This window comes from Hippichthys cyanospilos, chromosome 7 (genome assembly GCF_059441005.1).
Source record: "Hippichthys cyanospilos isolate Australia breed blue-spotted pipefish chromosome 7, RoL_Hcya_1.0, whole genome shotgun sequence".
NCBI classification, from domain to species: domain Eukaryota; kingdom Metazoa; phylum Chordata; class Actinopteri; order Syngnathiformes; family Syngnathidae; genus Hippichthys; species Hippichthys cyanospilos.
Genome location: NC_142375.1, coordinates 22,275,710 through 22,298,923, shown reverse-complemented (window position 1 = coordinate 22,298,923; position 23,214 = coordinate 22,275,710). Strand labels below are relative to the sequence as shown.

Sequence of the window (23,214 nt, the reverse complement as noted above, 5' to 3'; positions counted from 1 at the left end):
GACAAACACTTGTAATGAAACTAAATTTTGGAGGATTTATAATTATTGCTTTTCGCGTCCACAAACCACCCATTCGTGTTGTTTTTTTATGATTCGTAGAAGCTAATATATATATATATATATATATATATATATATATATATATATATATATATATATATATTTTTTTTTTTTTTATTTTATGTCAGGATATATAGAGTCAAAAACCACCCATTCGTGTTTTTATATATATATAAATATATATATATATATATATATATATATTTTTTTTTTTTTTTTTTTATTTTATGTCAGGATATATAGAGTCAAAAACCACCCATTCGTGTTTTTATATATATATATATATATATATATATATATATATATATTTTTTTTTTTTTTAATTTTTTTTATTTTATGTCAGGATATATAGAGTCAAAAACCACCCATTCGTGTTTTTATATATATATATATATATATATATATATATATATATATAAATACATACATATATATATATATATATATATATATATATATATATATATATATATATATATATAAATATATAGAAATACATATATACTGTAAATATATATATATATATATATATATATATATATATATATATATATATATATATATATATATATATATATATTTTTTTTTTTTTTTTTTAATTTTTTTTATTTTATGTCAGGATATATAGAGTCAAAAACCACCCATTCGTGTTTTTATATATATATATATATATATATATATATATATATATATATATATAATACATACATATATATATATATATATATATATATATATATATATATATAAATATATAGAAATACATATATACTGTAAATATATATATATATATATATATATATATATATATATATATATATATATATATATATAGGTCTGTCTCTTCAATTATTCAATTATTTGTCATAGGGCTGGGCAAAAATGTGAATTAAAATCAATTAATTCGTCATTTTCGAGATCAACCACTTACAACATTTGCTCAATGGTGAAGATGCCGTTTTGCACAATAGTTTACAATCGTTAACTAGGGCACTTTAATGTGGCATTTACATTACATTGTCATATGTAAAAGCTATGTGTATGTTTGCATTCAAACTGAAACTTTTGGTATATCAAAAAAATATGGACCTCTCACTTTTAATTCACGTTAACGGTGCGTCAAAAAATGATATATACTATAGTTGTGCCACATACTAACCGCGCAGCAGACGGCAAAAAGTTTGTTACGCCGCGTAGAGTGCAGCCGGTCTTGTCTGCCACACAACACTCTCTTCAATTTGTACTGTAACACACACTGCGATTGGATACCGGCCACGGCAATGGATTCGAGACGAGGAAGAGGAGGAAGAGGAGGAGGAGGGTCCTCGGGGTTTAAAGTGTGATTCACCCACACAGTGCTGCCGATGTCAATGTGTACAGTGAAAACGCAACCACATGAGCTAAAATAAAACTTCGGCTTGGTTCATAGAGTTCTTTCACAAAATCAATTAGGCACTCCATCATATAGTTTCCCCAACGAAGCTGTTTCATACTTGTGTTTCATACTTCCCACATTGTGAGCGCTCGGTGAACGCAGCGCAAGTGTACGGTAAATGCGCTCAAAGAGGTTTGTTTACGCTTTTCCTCGCGACGCAGCTCGTGTTCATTTTGCCATAAATACCCAAAGTTGCGCAACGTCCGTGTTTCACCAAGTTTATGATTGTGTGGGTTGGACTCGGACGTTGGTTCAGTCTGCTCGCTTCTTTTATTGAAAATAATGTTGTGATGACCACAGCTAGCACGAGCTGCTGTTAGCTGCAGCAGGCACTGGCTGCTAACACACAATTGACTTCAACCCTCTAGCTCAGGGGGGTCAAACTCATTTTCATCATGGGCCACAGTGCAATTATCGTTTCTGTCGGAGGGCCGCTGTGACTTTGAAGTCAAATAAATTTCAAATTTACACATTATGGAATCTGATGCTGCTAAAAACTGTTCGAAAAATTGTCACAAAAAAAAGTAAAAGTTGAAGACAACTTGCAAAGTTAGTATTTTAGCCAGAAACGTGAAGTCATAATTAGCATTTCGCGGGACAGGTAAAATGATGTGACGGGCCGGATCTGGCCCCCGGGCCTTGAGTTTCACACCTGTGCTCTAGCTCGTCCCATAACGGTAATTATTGTGAATGAGAATACAGCCGATTTAAAATTGCACATCTGTGCGTCAAAACACGTCTTATGTGGTGGTGTCCAATTAAAAAAAATTAAAAAAAATTACGTTACCATTTATAGGACGCACCAATGCTTTTGGCCTTCATTTTTGGGAAAAAGTGTGTCTTATATTTGGGGAATCACGGTCGATTTATTTATTCATTTGAATCCAAAAATGCTATGCTGGTTCAGGGGGTATGTGACTGCAAAATTATTTTACACGGGGACATCATGGAAAAAAGTTGGAGCACCATTGGTCTGTAGTGTCAGCTAATGGGAACTGCGCATAGCATGAGTGTGCAGCTTTGTGGAAGATGAGACAAGCCTGGCTGCTTCTGCCGCTTGGGTTTGTTGACATTCTCAACGCAGCGCTGGAAAAAGTCAAGCCGGCGTCTGCCAGAGGAGGCGGCAAACGAGAGAGGAGGCGAGGAAGGACGCGAGGGGGAGAATGTCGGAGTAGGCGAATGAAGGGCAGACCAAAAGTGGAAGACTGCCGCTGCGAATCTACTGTATGTGCACAGCCGTTTCATTTGTGTCCAAAGTTGCGTCCGGGTCGTCTCGGCGAGATGGCAAGGTTATTCGCGTCTCGCCCTAATGCAGTGGCTCTCAAATGGGGGTGTTTGTACCCCTAGGGGTACTTGAAGGAACTCCAGGGGGTACTCGAGATTTGAAATGAAGCAATCTAACAAACCTGCAAAAGGCCTTTAAGAATATTGAATTATTTAAATGTTTCAGGAGAATATAAGTGCATAAAATAAATGTTATGTTCAGTAGGTTATTTCATTATTTGAAAAACACAGATTCTTCCCCATACTAGAATGGTTCCGCCCAACTTGTCACGTTCCACCTCTCGTTACCTGTCAAGTTCATTATTTATTTTGTGAACAGATCACTTTAACACTTTAAGTTGAATATTTTTCTGTGGACAAATATTTTTCTTTCTTTCTCTTTTTTTTAAGAACAGATCTGACACTTTATGTTGATTATTTTTGATTATGTTTTTATATTTATTAGTAATTAAGTTAGTAATATATTTTTGTGAACTGATTGCTTCTGCAATCCCAAAAGATGATGCTTTATTTTTAATCCTTTTCTGTGGACAAATATTCATTGATATTTTTTAATTTTTGAAAACAGGTCTGATACTTTATTCTTATTTTTTTGTGGGCAAATATTTATTATATTTAATGATTTATTTTTGGAACAGATCTCAACTGTAATCCAAAAGTGGACGCTTCATGTTGAAAAAAATTCTGTGGACAAATATTTATTTATAATGGTTTCTTTTAATGTACAGGTTTGACACTTTACGTTGGATTTTTTTTATGGGCAAATATTCATTCATAATTAAGTAATTTTGTTTTAATAACAGATCTTTTCTATTATCCAAAGAGGACACTTTTTGTTGATTCATTTTTTGCGGACCACTACAAATGAAGTTTGAAAGGTTCTAAAGTTTAATAAATCAGACACTGATGGCATCTTTTTGTTCTTTTTTTTTCTAATTAAAATGCAACTTTAGAATCCTGAAACTAAACTATCAATATAATTTTACTTTATTCTAAAGAAAATGACTTCTTTAGTTATAAAAATTTTTGCAAAATTGGATTTTTCCATGTGGTGTGTTCTCATAATTTTAACCTGATTCTCATCAGTGTGACTAAATAGTCATTGATCCTAAAAAAATTATGCAGTTTCACAATTTTGGTTGGATGATTTATATTATTCACATGAAAATATTGAAAATAATGTTTGTTTTAAAGGAATACTTTCCTGTTATTCATCCCCATTTTTAATTTATCAGTACAGCTCCACACGCTAACTAACAACTGTATGAAGTAGTGCCACCATGAGTGAAAATTCTTGCTGGGCTTCCCATTCAAGTAGCTGCTTGTATTGTCATATGTCCTTAGCTCCGCCCCCAGTAGTCAGTTGACAAAACCCTATCCAAGATGCATTTGCTATTTGGCTTATCAGAAATCCAAATGGACCTATTTTGAAGCAACTATGGCCAAAGCATTTTTAAGACACGTAGGAACTGTTTTGAATTTAAAAAAAACCTTACCAATCATTAGCGAGAGGAGCTTCTGAACCTTCGAGCTGACTCCCACGACTCTGTACAGGCCTTGGTCGTTAATACCTGTGTGATGACATCGCAATTATTTTTGTGACTAGAGAAGAAATACAAACATCAACGGAATAACTAGAAGATAAGTAGAAGTGTGTATCTCGTCTACATCAACTTGAACAGTGCATAATAGGAGGAAAGCGATTTTAAAAGTGGCGCTTGCCTGATCCCTAGTGTCCTCATTGAGACACTGCAGCAAAATAGCGCGACGGTTGCATTTTTTTTTTTTTTTTGCTCCGGTAAATGTGATCGAAGTTAAATTATGCTCACCTCGTGTCTCGATAGCGCTGATGGAATTCTTGACAAAAGACAGGCCCACATCATCCAATTGAGCGTCAACTGTAAGAGAATATATATTTAAAAAACATTGCATTTCAAATCCTCAAATGTACTGAATTATGAATGGTCGTAAGATTTTTTTTTCATACTGCATATTTTCAGAACATGAGTTGGCGTTCTTATCGGATTGACCAACGATGCTCACGTTCTGAAGTTTAATAAATCAGACACCGACGTCATGTTTTATTTTGTTTTTGTCATATTTCCATCTCCATTTTCATGTTTTTAAAAGGTTATTACAAAAGCATTACTTCTTTCCAACTTTATTTTTCAAACATTCAAGATCGGAAATGATATATTTTTTACAGTAACTTCACTCCTGTAATGGTTTTGTAATGAATATTTTGACATGTTTTTGTACTGTAATACTTACAGCTTTAGTATCGTAGTATCATTTCAAACTCATTCTCATAATTATTAGACATTATAATCATCCTTTTTCCTTTCAGCGTGACCCTAGAATTCAATAATCATTCTGACACTTACTTCCTCGTTCTTTGGAAAAGGTCCTCCCCAGATAGCGCCCGATCTGTAATGAGACATATTTGTTATTGTGGCAAAGTGATCCAGAAGGCGAGCCCAGGTCAGCGCAAACAATCACTTTGGTGTCATTTTAATAACTGGGCGCGCTGTGGATGACGACACGTGTTGTTTGACTCACAGGTTCCTTCCCGCCCATGGCCAGCATCCAGAATTTGTGGTCACTCTCTGACAGAGCTTGCACTGTGAGGACCGTGCCCGGCCTGAGACGCAGCAGAAAAATGAAGGACATATTTCATCAAATAATGGCCCCAGAATGTTAACATTTCCATTTTATTTGTGCAGAATTTCCTAACATTATTACATAAATGATACACAGTATCATTGAATAGAAGATGCATCCTTGTTTTGTTTTGTTTTTTTCCGAAAAACAAACACCTTCGAATACCTGGTCTTCAAGCCTGCTTGGGAATTTTGTGGTACTGGTAGCGTCCCCTGGTGGTTCGAATGAGTTGCTACGGAGCCATACGCAAGTTCCCAGATTTGCATTTGAAAATCCCCCAGCGCAGTGGTCCCCAACCCCCGGTCCCAACTGGTACCGGGCCGCGTGGGCTGCACCCGAAATAATATTTTGGAGATGATTTAGTTTAATGGCACACCGCACGCGAACGAGGCAAAAAAGCGGCGCGTTTTGTATTGTACCAACTTTTTTTACAACTTCGCCATGTTTGTTGATCAAGGAATGAATTGTTGTCACGACCTTGCTTCCTTCAAAATAAAAGCCTACCAATGCGCTTCGTTTAATACATTGCTTGAAATCTCTCATTTATTTTGAAGCATTGTCTGGCTTCCTTACAACGTGCGTCCGCTTAAAGAAATGTGTTATTTTCATTCGTATAGTATATATATATATATATATATATATATATATATATATATATATATATATATATATTTATATCACGAAACATTGTTTGGTGATATCACTTTGAAAGATGAGACCTACATTTTATGTATTTTGATCTGTTTTTATTCTTTCATTGTTTTTTTTTTGTTTTGTTTTTTTATGGCTGCTCTAATATGTAAATATAAGATGAGCTGACCAATTGAAGCATACCGATCTGTAATGTCCAGCTCCAGGCAGAACCTCCTGTCCAACACGTCTGTGGTTTTGCGGACGCAGGACTTGAGCGTGACTGATTCCGTTTCACCCTGAAAATGAAAACGAAATCGAAAAGGCGTAAGTGAGAAAAACGACCGCCGATGGGTCCGAAAATTCGAATGTCCGGTTGGCGCTAATGCACACTAACACTCCTTCCGCCAGATCTGTGGTCAAAGGTCACCATGTGCAGGATCTTCTGCTCTTTGACGAACGTGCAGTAGCGTTTCACCCAGCTTGAACCGAAAGGAGGCGGTCCTAGATATCGTAAAGAGGGCAATGAATGAGATAAAGTATTTACCTCACTCAATCACATAATTTTAGTTTAGTTTTTTTTTTTTTTTTTTAAAGAATTCAAATATTCCACATTTTTCAGATGCTCACTTAGATGTTTTCATTTGTCATAATTATCATTACAGAAACGTTTTTTGAAAAAAATGATCAAAAACTAAAAGTATGGGGGAGAATTGAGTTATTACAAAAATGAAATTGAATAAGCTACTGAACATAAAATGTATTTAATGACACATTAACCTGAAACAAATAATTCAATACTTTTTTTTAAGAGGGTTTTGCTTGTTTTTTATTTTCATTTAAAATATCAAGCACCCTCTGAAGTTCCTTCAAGTACTGTACCTCAATTTGAGAACCACCGGAGTAAATCATAGAAAACATTTACTAAAAAGTTGAAATGTTAAAACAACAACAACAACAATAAATGATCTGAAAAAGAAAACTAAGAATTCTCACGTTTTTCCTGCACGTAAAGGTATCCCTCGTAGCTGATGGAGCTGGTCTGCCTGTACTCCTGAGGCGTCTCTCGAATCCTCTTCATGAGCTCGTTGACCTCCGAGCGCGTACCCTCGAATCGACTCCTCGTCTGAGTGCAGAGGAAAGACAAAAAAAATTAAAATAGGCGGCCGTTCTTAAGGATCACACAATTTAAAATCTGACCACACATTCAGCTGTTGCAGTGAATTCACATTCAAAATGTGTTTTACAACTGTGCTAGCGTATTCAAAAAGAAGAAGTATGTCATTCCTTACATTTTGAATATTGATCTGCAGTGCGCGTTTATAATGGTCGAAATCCTTGGCGAGCTCAAAGCCCTGGTGATAAAAAGTGAAGACCGTCTGGAAGAAGGCCAGCATCTGCGGAGGATGACAGCAAATTGACAGGCGTCGATTCAATACGATATCTTGATATATCCTTGATTCGATTCAGGGTGATTATTTGCAGTGACGTGGTGATGACAATTTTAAGACAGCCATTAACTGGTCTCTACCGCCACCTACTGTCTTGGGGTGAAACACAAGTCATCAAAGAATTTTCTGTTTGCTGACATAGTTTGACCGCCGCTCAACGGAATGTTGCAAAAATCGCCAGAGAATCTATGTAATAAATCTTATTAAAATGTATCTCAAAGATTTTAATTATAATGGTTTTATATGGTCCAAAATTTGGACGATTATTAGGGTACACAAAATCTCGCATGTCCAGCCGCAACCACATAGTAATGTCAGAATTGTCGCTTTTTGAAATGTTCCATGTTTTGATCATCTGTTGGAAATTTGAGTTCCCTAGTGTTTTAGTGTTTTAGATAGCCATTAACTGGTCTCTACCGCCACCTACTGTCTTGGGGTGAAACACAAGTCATCAAAGAATTTTCTGTTTGCTGACATAGTTTGACCGCCGCTTAACGGAATTTTGCAAAAATCGCCAGAAAATCTATGTAATAAATCTTATTAAAATGCATCTCAAAGGTTTTAATTATAATGGTTTTATATGGTCCAAAATTTGGACAATGATTATTTGGGCAAACAAAATCGTCGCTTTTTGAAATGTTCCATGTTTTAATCATCTGTTGGAAATTTGAGTTCCCTAGTGGTTTCTTTCCAATTGATTCTTTACCGATATCATAAAAAATTAAAAGGAATTTCCATAATTTGGAACATCATTCGTTGTAGCCTTAATATTTTGTAAATAAAGACTTGACACGTCACTCACCGGTTCCACACACTCAAATTTCTTCCTCTCCTGAATCTCCTGCAGCTTGCACACGTAGTCCAGCGACTCCTCCTGGAAGTGCTGCCTCATGGTTTCCACCTGGACGTCTGCCTGGGGGGAACACACACACACACACACACACACACACACACACACACACACACGACGACCATCATTTATAATCATACGCAGATGCAGTCTGGAATCTGCTGGAATATGTTGCGACGGCCGCAAAGACTTTACCGGGTCCTCGCTCGATCGAGTGGATTTGAAATTTCAACACGGGGCTAAAATGATGCTCCAGGAGAGTCTGAATCACCCGGTCGAATTCAAAAACGATAAATCAAACCAGCGATGATTTGAATGTCTCATTTGTGAACAAAAATTGGAAGAGAAAAACCCAAGACCGGCACGAAGGCGGTGTAGTCGCCTCTCGGGGTAAATGCTGTATATGTTCCTGAAACTAGAGGAAATCCTGACACGATAATTACCATCATTATGTCTGTGTTATGGTCCTAACAGCAGTAGACTATCATCAGCTATAAAATGCGCTTTATGTGTCAATGGGGGAACAATAATAGGGAGCTTTATGGAGGATTTCCTCAGATTCTGGCCCTCATTTCAAGGTGAAAAAGGGGAACGTAAGATGGATTTTTGGATTTTTTTTGTAATTGCATGTATACAAATTGGGTCTCTGGAGTTCCTGCCCACCCATCAAGTTAGAAGGAAATCTTTTGTTAGCTGCCAAGATGTGCTGTGAGCAATCAGTCCTGATTTTCGCTCCGCTGTGACATAGCGTGGGGATAGTTTACTTAAACATTATGGAAAGGCCGGAGCTGGATTGAGCGCATTAGCATATAGTGCGTTACCTCCTGATAAGCAGCAAACTTGAGGGACTTTTGAGTTTTATCATGATACGAAACACTTTATTTTTCAACTTGCGAAAAGATTTTAAAAGGTGAACTTGTTTCAAGCTACGCAATTTCAGTCTCTGTTAAAGTTTACTGTCTGTTTATGTGTTGCTTTTTGAAACGACTTTGCCCAGAATGGCCTTGCTAACTTAATGCTAAAATCAAGAAAAACTAGTACCATTGAAGCAAATGTTATTCTATTCTATTCTATTCTATTCTATTCTATTCTATGTTAACACACAAAGTGGAACAACACATGAAGACAATCCCAACCCACATATACTGTATTTTTCGGACACTAAGCTACAATTTTTTTCTCATGACTTGAGCCCTGTGGCTAATAATCCAGTGCAGGATTTCTGCTGGGTTTTTTTTTTTTTTTTTTTGCTAGCCACCAAGAGATAATCCACCAGTAAAGCAAATGTGTCTACGTGTCCAAGGTGTCAAGTTATGGAACAATTTTTGTGACATGCAAATTTGATGCGTCTGTTACTGAATGTGGCTGTAGCAGGCCAAAAAATAAAAATAAAGAAAGAAAGAAAGAATTTTAACAAAGCTAAAAAGACACTTCTATGTACCATCGTTCTGCATAAATATCTAATGTTATGACCTTATGGTCCGCGGCTGTTTGTAGTCCGAAAAATATAGTATATTTTCCTCTGCAAAAAGAAAATATCAACGGCAATATCGGGCACTACAAATTAGGGATCTTCGACACCACTTTTCTCAATTCCTGAAAAGAATAGCAAACATTCGAAAAAAAATTGTGAAGCCTTACCATGGGTCGCACTGACATTTTTCTACGTGGTTCAGTTCACTACAGTTCAAAATACCACAGTGGATGTTTTAGTTCTCCTACTCATTTTTTCTCTATACATAAATGTATCAGCGTGTAGCCTGCGCCACAGAGTTTAGAGCGACAATGTCAACAGTTTCAAGTGTCCTCTCCGCTCACCTTACATGGACACATGGGACAGCAAAAACAAGCAAGAGGTTGCCAGGGGTCTCCACTCAGATGGCAGTATGGATTGTAGCGCGCACTGCAGCGGCCACAGTTGACCTCTGTGTTACGGTCAAACAGAGTGCACGTTTCCTCTGCGCGCCGGCCAGGAAAACTGTCACTAGAAGGTGCGTCACTGGGAGACTCACGTGGTCCGATAGGGCTGCGCGGCGGAATGCCACAACCCAAACAAGGACCGACTAAACCAAAGCGTCCAGAGGCGAAAGAGGAGGGTACGTTTTATGTACGTTTATTTTTCGCTAGGTGATGTTAGTATCACAGAGGACTGGGCAATAAATGGATTTATTTGTTGTTCTGACAATCGAAAATGTGAAAATTAGCAAAATGGATGTTTTGCAAAAGTGGAAATGGGCAAATTATGGCAAGAGGGCTAAAGAATAGAAAAAAAAACTCAGTTACACAACTAAATATTAGGAAACGAGCAAACTAACAGACTCAGGCAGACACATGAAAAATATGTCATCTACCGACTGGGATTGATTAGTTAATTATGACATTTAAGCAATTTAATCACAAGATATGAATATGTGATTCTAAATACATTATCATGAGCTAAATATTTTCCACAGGATTTATTTATTTTCAATAAATCAAACATTTGAATAAATATTTATTGGGTTTATTACTTCGATTAAAATGGATTAAAATCGTAGAGACCCGACTCACAGGTGAAAATAAGAGTTTGCGTTTTCTAATTAAGAGCAAATTATTTGGAACATTAAACAACTTATTGCAAAATTGTGTTATAGTGGCTCTTTTGAAAAACGTAGTATGATTTTAAAGTTTAATCTGGAATTGTGACGTCATTTGCGACTGAATTTGTTGGAATAAAACAATTACAAAACAGCATCTCTCTTCTGCTGTTCCTGATTGAGCATGAGATAAAACTACAAATGTAGTTCCACTTTAATAAATAGGGACGCATTTTGCACATTTTTAGGGATTTCTTTCCTCTTTTTTTTTAATTATTGTTATATCACTAGATGTCACCCAAATATATCGGGATTAATATGTAAACTCCAAAGTGCCTTTACAAGAGCGTGCTTCCAAATACCTCTTGTAGCTGCGGCTCTTTTTTCTTGGCAGACATGTTGAGAAGCTTCTCCAGCGAGCTGTAGTATTTCTCAGTCTCTTTCTCGTATTTTTTTCTTTCCGCCTGGACAAAGGAGAGCAGAGTCAATTTCAGCGGAGGGCGAAACGTCGTAGACAAACTGCTTTGAGCTTTAGAGAAAAAAAATATGCAATTAGTTTTCATGGCGTACCCTGACTGTGCCGAGGTGCTCTTTCCTGAACTTCTCCAAGGGTTTCATGAGGGTTTCTGTGATGTTTCTCATCTAGAAAGTGGACAAGGACACCGTTAGAATGTCTCTGTTGTCGTCCTAAAATGCATTAGCTCCCTTTGATCTTTTTTTTTCCCTTTGATTGAAGTAAATAAGGTTTTTTATACCAATTAATGGCAGTGAACAAGTATATCATGGACATTAAAATAGAATTACTGATCTAATACCAGAAAAAAAACATTGTTAATAACTGTAAATAATCAACAAATATATATTATTGATTTAATACAAGAGTCAATACTGCTTTAAGATGGCTGCTTTTATTTTCATTGTACATTTAGATAAGCATACAGAAGATGGATGGATTATGAAAATAGATCCTTAAATTAGAGTTAAATATGAAAACAGGATTGAAAATCCTTCTGAGTTCAAGCCTATTTTGTGTCCACTGTAGTGGACATTTGTTTTTGGTTGATATTTTTTGCTCCACTGGAGGTACCCTATGATCCCATAGCGTCCTCTGCATTCTATAGACAAATGGTTTTCGTGAAAAATTACTATAAGAAAAAGTCGTTAAGTTCTGAGGGAAAATTTAAGTCTTCTTAAAGGTTTAGGTTATATTTGTGAAGGTGTAAATTTGTATTATAAAGAAGTATACTGGTGGGAGGGCCATGTTAACTCTTTCAGTGCCATGGATGAGAATTTTCGGCGTGTAAAATACTTCGATTGTGTGCCAGTGACAAGAATTCTTATCAACAACGTTTTTTTAATTTATTTTTTTAATGAATGGATAGATGACACTTGTAGCCAGTGCCCCCCTTAATATTGTCCCCATTGAGCATTGTTGAAATACATACGCCCGAAATAGCTTGACGTCACTCAAATGAGCCATTTTCAAGCAGGGATTACTAAGGAACGGAATAAGGTAGAATCGGACTTTCTTTTTGAAGGTAAACAATGGAATCCGATCTTTCGTATGCCGCCAAAAATTTCTACTTTGTCATATAATACAAAACTCTGTCGGCCTTGAAAGATACGTCAACGTGCTCGAAATCGGCTGGCACTCTCGGGTTGGCACTGAAAGAGTTAAATCTAAAAAATATCAAATCTATTAAAAAAAATGGGTAACTTTACATTTAAAACAACTTAAAATGACACCTTTAGTGTTTTATTTTGGTGGCAGTATTTACAAATAAAGGTAATTATCATGAATGCTTTTCAGAGGGAATACAATAATAATTCCAATAATTCCAATTTGGAAATCAACCATGACGGAAAAGACTGTGCTCAATTTCAGGAGGTCCCACCAATAAAGGTAACATATTTTCCCAGTTCCCTCGGGGCTGCTCCTCCAGCTCGTGGCCACAGAGACGTACGTGTCTGTGCTTGCAGCCCGTCCCACTTTTCCTTACTGCACCGTGATGTCATCCCATACTATTTTTTTTCCAAACCACACTAACGTCTCGAGCGCGGGGCCTTAAAACAGTCTGTCGTCAGCTCCGAGTCATGAGCTTGATACGGTCTCGTAATTACATAACAACAACGATGACCTTGTAGCCAGCGAGATTTGTATTTAAAAGTGCAAAACAGCCACACCCTTCAAGGTGCAGCGGAAATGACCCTTAGACATTTAACACTTGCAACACTATCGGCATTCGTTTATCCAATCGAGCGGTGTGTTTCTCCACCCCGGCTTTTTTCCCCTGCTGCTGCGAGAGAAAATGAAATTCGCCTCCTGGGACCTCTTGCTGGATGACAGAGCAGGACGGTAATAGATGCGAGTACCAAATATGGACATTAATACATGCCTGCTGGTTTGAAATATACGCACTGAAACACACATGCAGGTATTTCCCAGACTTTTTCTTTTTCTTTTCAGGCTCTGACTGGTCCACCTCACCATTAGCTCTCTTTGGTCTTCCAGGTTCTTGAGGAATGAAGAGAACTCCTGCAGTGACTCATCTGGAAAACATGAGTTTAATGGTTTCTGATAACGTTGCTAAAAAGAAAGGAGAGGGGAAAAAAGGTCCATAAAAGCAGATAGAGAGAACATGTGATATGAGTGGCCTGGAGTTGTTCAAGAGAAAAACCATCAGTTGTTGTTTTGACTATATATATATATATATATATATATATATATATATATATATATATATATATATATATATATATATATATATATATATATATATATATATATATATATATATATATATATATATACACATATAAATTTACTTTTCACAGACAACCATTGTGTTTAATAAAAAATATATATTGAATGTTTGAATGGATAGCTATAGGGGTTTTATTTATTTTTCTTTACCTCCCCCCATTGACTATAGTTATTTGCCTGTATGACTGGACAATACTAAAAAGGGCATACAAGAAGGAGCAGCATGATGCATTGAATTATTAAATTATGATGCATAAAGTGTTTGTTTCTTTATATTCTATACAGAATATTTAGCTTATTTTATTATGAAGCACAATATAGTGTAATATAGTGTTTTGATTGCGATCACAAAAATAATTCTCCTGTTAAGACACAGTTTTGCATTTGTTTTTCTTGTAGCTACTTACGCATTATTACATCTTTATTTATGAATAAAAATCTGAGAGCACAGTGAACAAATTTATCACAGTCGACCAGTGACGGACAAAAGTTTGTGATATAAAGACAAGGTGAAAAACTCATTTTAAAAATATTTTTATAGGACTGCATGCGTTTTATACAATTAGAGTTACTAAATCCCATTGAAACTGATTTTTAGAACACACTTTCTTGCTGTTGTGAAATGTGAGACTCATATCAAATTATTTTGAGGAAAACAAATGACTTAAGAAGACCCAACAGAGACAAAAGTAGAAAGATTCCCTCAACTCTGTTGGACCTTCCTTTTCCTTTTTCTATTATGCAGCAGCATGCCTAAGCATTGTTAAAATTAAAGCCGTGCTTTTCCAAATTCAAACTAGCCATTAAAAACAGCCACTTAAAAATGTGCAATAAAGCGAGAGTGTAAAAGATGACCGGCGAGATTGCAGGAGTTCACCGTGGAAGCATTCAAAATATTTGGGCCAACATTAAATCATCTCGCTTTGCTGTCAAGGCACACAAGCATGATTCTATTTAAACTTCGTGTAAAATGAGTAGCCGGAGAAGAACCAAAGAAGACAAACATTTTCAAATGGTGGTGACACAGAAAGGCAGCACTTACCGATGCATCGCTCGTCGTCAGTCTTGGCGTCGCCGATGTACTCGAACTGAAACTCTCCCAGGCACTGGGCGAACTTTCGCTGCGCCATTCCCAACTCTGGAAAAAGAAAGAAAGAAAAAAAAAAGTAAAGGACCGGTTAAAAATGTGGAAAAATTTATTACAGGTCATAAATCATCATCCATAAAGCTGATTGAGAATATACCAAGATGCACAAAGCTGTCGTCTTGATAAATATTGCTTTTGTTTACCAAATGTTTGTTTACCAATTTTACTTTAAGAAGTCAACCCAGCGAAAACCATATTTTTGATGCTCCCCGACTAGTAAACAAAACAAAATTCTGATTAATATTGAGTCTGCAGAATGTGAATTAAGCAGCAACGTCCAATTGTTTTTATTGATATCTGGGGGCGGCCATTTTGTCACTTTTGTCAACCTGCTGACCCGTTTTCAGAGTTCGCTCATGTGGCGTGAGCCGTGATTGGTTGTTACCTTATCCCTGAATAACTGCGATATCACTTTGAGTTGCCAAAAAAAAGACAAAATGGCCAACCACTAATATGAACAAAAACAGGTAGATTTTACTGCTCAATTCATATTCCATAAAAAACACTACTGATCGTGATTAAACTAGTGAGGCTTCATGGAACAGTTTTGGGTTGAATTCCCTTTTAAGTATTAATCTACACTTCAAGAACTTTTTTTTAAAAGAATGAAAAGAAAACTGAAGAAAAGTGTGTTCTTAAACCTCTTTGTGGACCGTATCTGGCCCGTGGGCTGTATGCTTGACACCAAAGATTTATGATGACAAATGCCATTCAGAGATTATTATTATTTGCCAATGTGTGTGTGTGTCAACGGAGGGGCGGGGTTCAATGACTACTATTTGGCGTTTAGCAATGTAGGAGAGTAACGTGGGGGGCAGTTGGCGGTGGCCATATTCCCTTTTTGGGGGGGGGCGGGGGGGGGGGGGGTGCCTGGCAATGGTGACTCCATTAATGCTGGGCATTGTCCATCTGCAAAAAAATCATGCATAAGCATGACTTTGCATGCTTTTAGTAATCCAGCAATCCAGACTTTAGATCTCAAGCGTACTTGACCCTTGACTAGAAACCCGATGAACAGCCTGCAATGCAATGAGCTCATTCTCCAACATCTGTATCAAATGACATCAGCGCTCTCTGATGACATCATTGCTTTTCTCGTCTATGCATTTGCCTTGGGAACGTCTGGCCGAAAATGCGACGTGAATGATCTACCCGCTCGGCCCTTCAGCCGTGTCACTTGTCTCCAGTTGCACCATGTAAATCACCCTCATATGCATAGCGGTTAACCCCCACTGCAAACATCCTGTTTGGGCATCCTGCTGCAAGTCAAAACTTGTCTGACGAGGTGGGCTAACCATTCGCATGGCGACTAGTTAAGGAAAATGACTCTGCAAATAGCATTCACGCGCAAGGCAAAGCAAAACTATTCCCCTGACTTGGCGTGCAAACCACGGCATTGGCGTCCCCCCTTGGGAAGCATGGCAGAATGTGGAAGGCGTATTTTAAGACTGGAGCTGTGCAGTGTAAGGAAGCGTCGGCGTGTCTCTGGCCTTGACTCAATTGAAAACAGTCTACTGGCAACATTAAAACTGTTCGAGTATCAAACAAAATGTTGCAGTTCACCTTTTAGCCTTGAGGTTCTCTGAATAGTTTGCAAACACATGTTGTGGATTAACATTAAATCTGGCCTCACAGAACAAGAGCCACATCGGTCGGCGTGACCAAAGCAAGCACGGCTTCAGGGTTCCTTTTCGGTCGACATAAAGTCACAGGAATTAGTGCGATACGAACAAGATAATGTGTGTATTCATGTCTATCAAGACTGAGATATGAATTCTGTGAGTTCTTAAAAAAAGTAGCAAGTGTTGCTCATGTTGCCTGTTCTACCAATTAGCATAACGTATTGGAAATAATTTCAGTCAATATGTACATTGTAAGTGGCTAGCAACCAGTTCAGGGTTTACACCGCGCGGTCGATAACCTAAAGTCAATTACAGAAGGTGCTAGCTTAATCCAGTTGAGGGTAATCGGTAGTAAACAGATCATTTAAACTTTTAGCTAGGGATGTTCAATACCTCTGAACTTTTGAGTAGTCTCAGATACTGATACTAAACGTCGTAAATTTTCGGAAATTGACCACAATTTTCTAATCTTTTAACATGTAATTGTGTAATTGTGATGAATGAAACACAAGAAAGTGGCCAATGCTAATATCGCTCGGCATAAATAATCAGCTCAATACTATACCAATTATCAGTACTCACCCATCCATACTTTCGACTAATACAATAAAGTAGCTATCAAACCAATCAAAAAATTAAGCAAACAATTAGATGATTACTGGTTTGACAGTTTAATGTGGCTTCAATGAGATACGATTTTAATATCCGCTAATGTGCTCTTCGTTTTTCTTTTTTGAGCCATTTTCTAAACAGGGTACAAAATGAGTTGCATAAAAGAGAAGTTAATTTTTTTTCTCCTTTTCAATGAGCGAGTGCAGCAAACTTTGTCAATTTTTTTTTTTTTTTACAGGGCTGTCATGATACAACTGTTACACTTAAAGTATGATACAAATATTGCAACCTGGAGTACTGTATGATACCAGTATCGATTCGATACGATATCAGTGTGAATGATCCATGTTCAACATGAAAAATCAAAGTTTGTTCAAAATCAGTTCTTTATATTCAGTATATTGTGTGGACAACAAAGAGGGGGGCAAAATATATACTATATAAAAACATATATTTGGGCTGATACAAGACTGATATACGATATCAATATCTGATCAGGACATTGCGAACATTAGTAGCTCAGGGGTTTGTTCTATAAATAGAACACCAATATTGAATTTGCAAAGAATAGCGAAGAAAAAGAATAATCTTAACATTTATTATTTTTTATTTTGATCTGAACCTGCTTTCAGCCATTACGTTTCCACCGTCGGCAATGGAGCTACTGCAGGCCAGAAAAATGTTTTGGCAGCTTAATCTACTGTAACATATGGAGCAATGCGATTGACTTTGAACCGTTTGTTAATCTAGACCAAATCTTAACCACACACCGTGCTGGAATCCAGAGCAGGGCGTGCAAGTCCATAAAAGGTGACTCCTGTCATGGCCCTCACTGCACGAATAGCTCTCATTTTGCGGCACGTGGAATGACTGCAGTCTGGTTGCTATTGGTAACCGTCAGAGAAACAGCCACCTTGCACCTCTGCTAGTTTGAAACTCAGTTTTTTTTTTTGTGTACCCCTCGAACTCCGCCTGACTAAACTACTCTTGCAAACTGTTGCGCAATTGCTTGTGTTTTTATTGCCAGCTTGTCAAACATTACATACGACAAGGTGGAGTCCGCAAGAGAGGATCTTGCGGTTAATATGAAAAAATAACACGCTAAACGCATCATCTGTCTCACGAGGGGACAACTTGTTTATGTCTTGTGTTGTCTATTTGGGAATGAGTACGCTTTATGCTGGAAATTTCATCATCTCCCACTGATAGCGCAAACATATTGTCACATTAAAAAGTACACAAATGAAAGCAGAAGCAGTATTTCCCATATGAAATGATGCAAGGCCAAACTGCCAAGTCAATCTTCACTTTAGGAGGATTTGACTTTTTAAGGTGAGGTACACCGTGGATTTGTCGTTAGCAATGTGGGAGCAAGCATACGCTATCTTTTAAATGGCAACTTTGACGACTCAAACGACAAAGACAAAAGCCAATCGCTGTTATTTTTGCTTTACTGAACCGACCGCCGAAGATGATTAAGACAATCCACGTTTCGAGCATGATTAAAAATCAAAATAATCACCGAACCGAGTCCAATTCATTCAAGTCACGTGGCTATAATATTGTCAACAAATTATGCAATAATTGGCCTGACATCATGAAGTAATAAAGTACTTAATGTTTTCACTGTATTCCGATTCCAATTGAAAAATGATTTATTTTGAAACGCTTTCGTAGATAACTTTTTTCCATTTTATGTATTCTACACGCGAAAATAATGTGGAAATTCTCAAAATACATGATAAAATCAGCATGTAGTTCAAAAGTAGAATTTCTTAGAAAATAAAGAGGTATTCCTCCGCTGCATCCATAGTAACGTGTGAACAAAAACAAATTGGTGTTAACCATGCTAGTTAGCTAATTAGCTACCTCATCTAGGAATGCTCTAGTAAACTTTTTTCAGACCGATACCTATACCAGTACTCAATTCTTGAGATCACGGATACCGATATCAAGTACACCTACTACAAATGGTACTTGCCTATCTCTAACGTACTTAATCAATTTTAGACATGCTAGAAATTTGGTTTTCATATAAACGTACGAGTACCCCTGGGGTTACCTGAGGGCACTTCAAGTGGTACATGAGATTCGAACAGCGTTTCCGCAAATATTACGCTTTTTTTTAAATCCCGTGAGAGGAACGGTACATTTTTCTTTTCGAATCAAGAGCAGATGAATTGGAACATGAAACAACACATTCCTAAACTGTTTTGAGACTCTTTTGCAAAGCATCGTATGTCTGTGTTTTTTCATCCAAGAATAGTTGGAATTAGTTAAATGCAAATGCAACGGGGATCACGGGGAACCACAGTGCGATGATGCAAGCCCCGTTTAGCTGAGCGAAGGGCGGATGGTTCACGCGGGCCATTAGCGGGACAAGCTGTGCGGACTTCATGACATAAAACACAAAGAATGAACGCATGAGACGCCGGCGTTAATCAACAACAGGCAGCATCTGAAGACACATAAGTGAGTTTGTGTTCCTGATTAAAGCCGCAAAAAAAAACGGCGAGTTTGCCCAGAAGCTGTCTATACAACAATGACACAACCACAACACGCACAAATATACACCCGGATATACTGTACGCGTAAGTCCAAGAAGCCCCCCCCCCCCTTTCCCACTTTCCCCATTTTGGAGGACACTTGGGAACTGTCAAAGTCGGCTGCATGGTTTCTCCGCGGAAATCCAGAGACGAGGCGATGAGTCATGAACTGACTCCACCTTGCAGCCATCTGATGTTACAAGGCAAGCTTTTTCTTTTCCGTGACCGAGGACAGGCCTTGTTGTATCATAAACACGTGTGCCTGTATTCAGAGAAAGAGGTGCGGGACTCCGAATTCATACTCTGTCATGGTTTTCCACCAGGGAGCTGAAAATTCACCCATGTGATGACAAAATGTCAAAGTCCAACGTGGCACGACCACTTGCAGTAGTTATCACATTACCAGGGGTGCCATCCCTTGGATAAAATACCGTGAGGATGAGGTTGAGTAAAATAACCCAAAAATGGTCAAAATACGGAATAATGGTTAAAAAATGTACAATGAATATGAATGCATTGCAATAGTTGTCGATTATATACAATTTGTGAGCCGACCTAAGCTAGAGATGGACCAATGTTTTGTTTTCAGGCCGATACCAATAGTGAGAGAGGCCCATAATCGATATATGAATCGATATTTTCATTTTCAGTAAAATCATGTTAATTGTAGCTAGTGGAAATTTCCATTACTAATAATATTTCACATATAGTACAAATAATAACCTACATTTTGCAAAGTAGTCAATATGACACAATTTAGCAAAACGGTGCTTCATGTTCCAAATAATTTGCTCTTAATTTGAAAATATATCATGTTCCTGTCACTGCATTAAAAATCATATTAAATTTGCTGATACCCGCAGAAACCCTGATAAATATCATTAAACCCCATTTTAGAACCACTGGTACAGATTTATATTTAATAAATAACGACACCAGTGTTACTGTTACTGAAGTCTGTAAATAGTTGAGTACATAAAGGTAAAAAGTAAACTTTTTTCCACATTGTTTGAAGGACAACAATAAGCGCATTCATTGGGTCGGTTGATGAATTGTTCAAGTTTAGGGTTGGGAAATAAATTGATTAATTTGTCGTTTTAAAAACCATTGACTTGGAAATTAGTCGACTCTTGAAAGACGCTTTGCAATCAACGTTTTTTTGTTTTTCAATTCATATCGAATAAAATCGTAATTATCAAGTATGACTGAGAGAAAATGTACCTGTATATTTGATTTTTTGGGGCCATGTCACCCAGCCCGAGTTTCTTTAATTGCTCTTCAGTTAGCATTGGATAAATCTGCATTTTTTCTTACTTTAGCAATGCTAGCCAATAGCCGGGAAACGCTGACTGCAGGAGAGCTGCGCATGAGGGCGGATTCGAATGTTTGCTCCAAAACAAAGCAGAAAGGGAAGATATATGTCAAAGTTTAAGCGCTGAAGATGTCCTCTGTGTATCCGCCCGACATGGCCTGTTTGTTTTGCTTGTCAGTCGCAGCTCACCTTCTCCGGACATTTAAAGATCAGCACCATGCTTGGCTTTTCCACAGCCACTTCCTGTTTCGCTCTCCCATTTTTTCCAGTCCAAAACATGGATCCACTCCAGTTCACACCCCCCCCACCATTTTTTTTTGCCCTCAGCGCAACCTTGCTCAAGGAAGCCAACCCCACTCGTTGTCCCTTGCCCACCGAGGACGCATTACTTCATCTGACACTTCCTGATTCTCAAAACAAGTCTGGAGAGTGAGGTCACGCTGGAAGGCCTACTGGCAACAATGACCATGCGGCCGGTCGCAGATGTGGATCTCTTTTTACAGCCAGCGCGGTCACGCAACCGCCAACGGCCGTGGCATCCTTTACGATGCCCAAAAGTGCAATTCTGTCGTCGTGTTGTTTCTCCGGGCCCCGAATGAAAACCTCTAACGTGGAACTAATGCAAGTTTAATGAAAGGCTGTGATGTGGCTTTTTGGCAGAAGTCGTCATGTGATTATAGTGAGCAACAGAGTGGGCCGAGGCACACGGACACGGAGGCGGGCTCCTCTTCAAACTGAGGCACAATCAACACGTAGCCGGAGTTCTTGCAAAGGAACAATAAAGGTCTCCGGTTTGCTCTCGATCTGCTAGATGAGCCTGTTTTGTTTTTTTTTTCCATTAAAGCGAAAGGGCTCTAAAAAATATCAGGTCAAAGTGGAGATTCGCCAAATTTTCAATATCCGCGTTTGCGTGTAGCACATAAACCGGAGTTTTATGTCATCGGTATACAGTGGGCCCCCGGTTTACGAGATTAATCCGTTCCGCGGTTGGTATCGTAACGAGAATTCGCCGTATGGCGGGCAATCCAAACCTATGTTAAATAGCTAATGTGCATAAAACCCCAGGTTAAAACATTAAAATTGTATATACGTATTAAAAATTGGTATCAAAATTATATAGTTAGTGCTACATATATAAAATATGCATGAATACAATTAAATAAAATCATTAAAAAAATATACAAAGGATTTATTTACCTTTGAATGACGTGACGAGCTTGTTATGGCCCGAGTGAGAGTAGCCTAGCCTATGCTAGGCTAGCTTAGCCTCCTTCGTTAAACTTTGCTTTCATATAAATCATCTTAAACATAACTAGCAATCTTTGGACCCATGGCTAACCCATTCGAGTTTGAAATAAGCAGTAAAATGCACAATAAATCGTTATTTTAAGCACTCAAGACGAGATCCAGTCTTTAGCATGTGGCCATTTTGACCGTGACGCCGACCAATAGCAGACCAGCATTGAAGTGACGTAAGCAGTGACGAGTGTAAAGAGGCATGTGCGCGGATACATCCAACATGGCGGTCATGCATGCACACTGACTGCCATGTTGGATGTGTCGTAAGGTGAAAGAAATGGCGTAAAGAGTGACAAAAAAAAATGCAGTCCGTGTCGTAAGGTGAAAAAAATGTAAGGCGGGGACGTTGTAAACAGGGGGTAAACTGTACTCTATTTCACACCAATGAAACAGGCGCGGGTGACGTTAAGAGACGGAAGTTCTTTCTGATTGGACAGAATTTGGCGACGCACTCTGCAGATTGGTGTAGCAGCATTTTTTTTCAATAAACAAACTATGCGGACGGGATTTTTTTTGACCTACAAAACGGGGATAGTATGCGGGTTTAAATAGCCTCGGTTAGGGGTAGACAAGGCCTGAGACCATTACAAAACTCATTCTTTTCAGGGGGAGACTGGCAAGTGGGTGGCGCAAGGAAGTCTGGCTGCGGAAATGACGCTTCGATTTTTAACTCCCAGGTAATTCCAGCAGTGGGATGAAGAGGTCAAATGAGAATAAGTCATGCACTTTTTCCAGTACTAAACACCGTAACTCAACATGCTTCCTAAAGACAACAAACGGGAGCGTTGGAGACAGGACACGCTTCGGTTCCTGAGGAGGAAAACCCGAGAAACAAAAGCCTATCTGCTTGTTGCTCCTCTAGTGGACACTTCCATGTCACCGCTCTCTTGGTCCCCGGCGCGCCCGCTTCAAGTTTCCTCTCCGAGCCCAAGGACTTTCCGTAGCGGGACATCCTCCCAAGCCGT

The 23,214-nt window shown here is 38.1% G+C and overlaps 1 protein-coding gene across 2 annotated transcripts in view; it reads right to left on the bottom strand.

Annotated features, from left to right (window-relative positions):
* Positions 1–23,214, bottom strand: part of arhgap10 (Rho GTPase activating protein 10) — a 53,320-nt gene that overhangs the window by 26,184 nt on the left and 3,922 nt on the right. For both annotated transcript variants that reach the window (XM_088420370.1, XM_088420372.1), the window contains exons 2-14: positions 14,754–14,849; positions 13,436–13,497; positions 11,518–11,589; positions 11,310–11,411; positions 8,324–8,434; positions 7,363–7,467; positions 7,067–7,196; positions 6,468–6,574; positions 6,275–6,369; positions 5,339–5,420; positions 5,164–5,206; positions 4,609–4,677; positions 4,276–4,350 (exon numbers count right to left, since the gene is read on the bottom strand). In XM_088420370.1, coding sequence (XP_088276496.1) covers positions 4,276–4,350; positions 4,609–4,677; positions 5,164–5,206; positions 5,339–5,420; positions 6,275–6,369; positions 6,468–6,574; positions 7,067–7,196; positions 7,363–7,467; positions 8,324–8,434; positions 11,310–11,411; positions 11,518–11,589; positions 13,436–13,497; positions 14,754–14,849 — 1,149 coding nt within the window. The remainder of the gene's footprint in view (positions 1–4,275; positions 4,351–4,608; positions 4,678–5,163; positions 5,207–5,338; positions 5,421–6,274; positions 6,370–6,467; positions 6,575–7,066; positions 7,197–7,362; positions 7,468–8,323; positions 8,435–11,309; positions 11,412–11,517; positions 11,590–13,435; positions 13,498–14,753; positions 14,850–23,214) is intronic.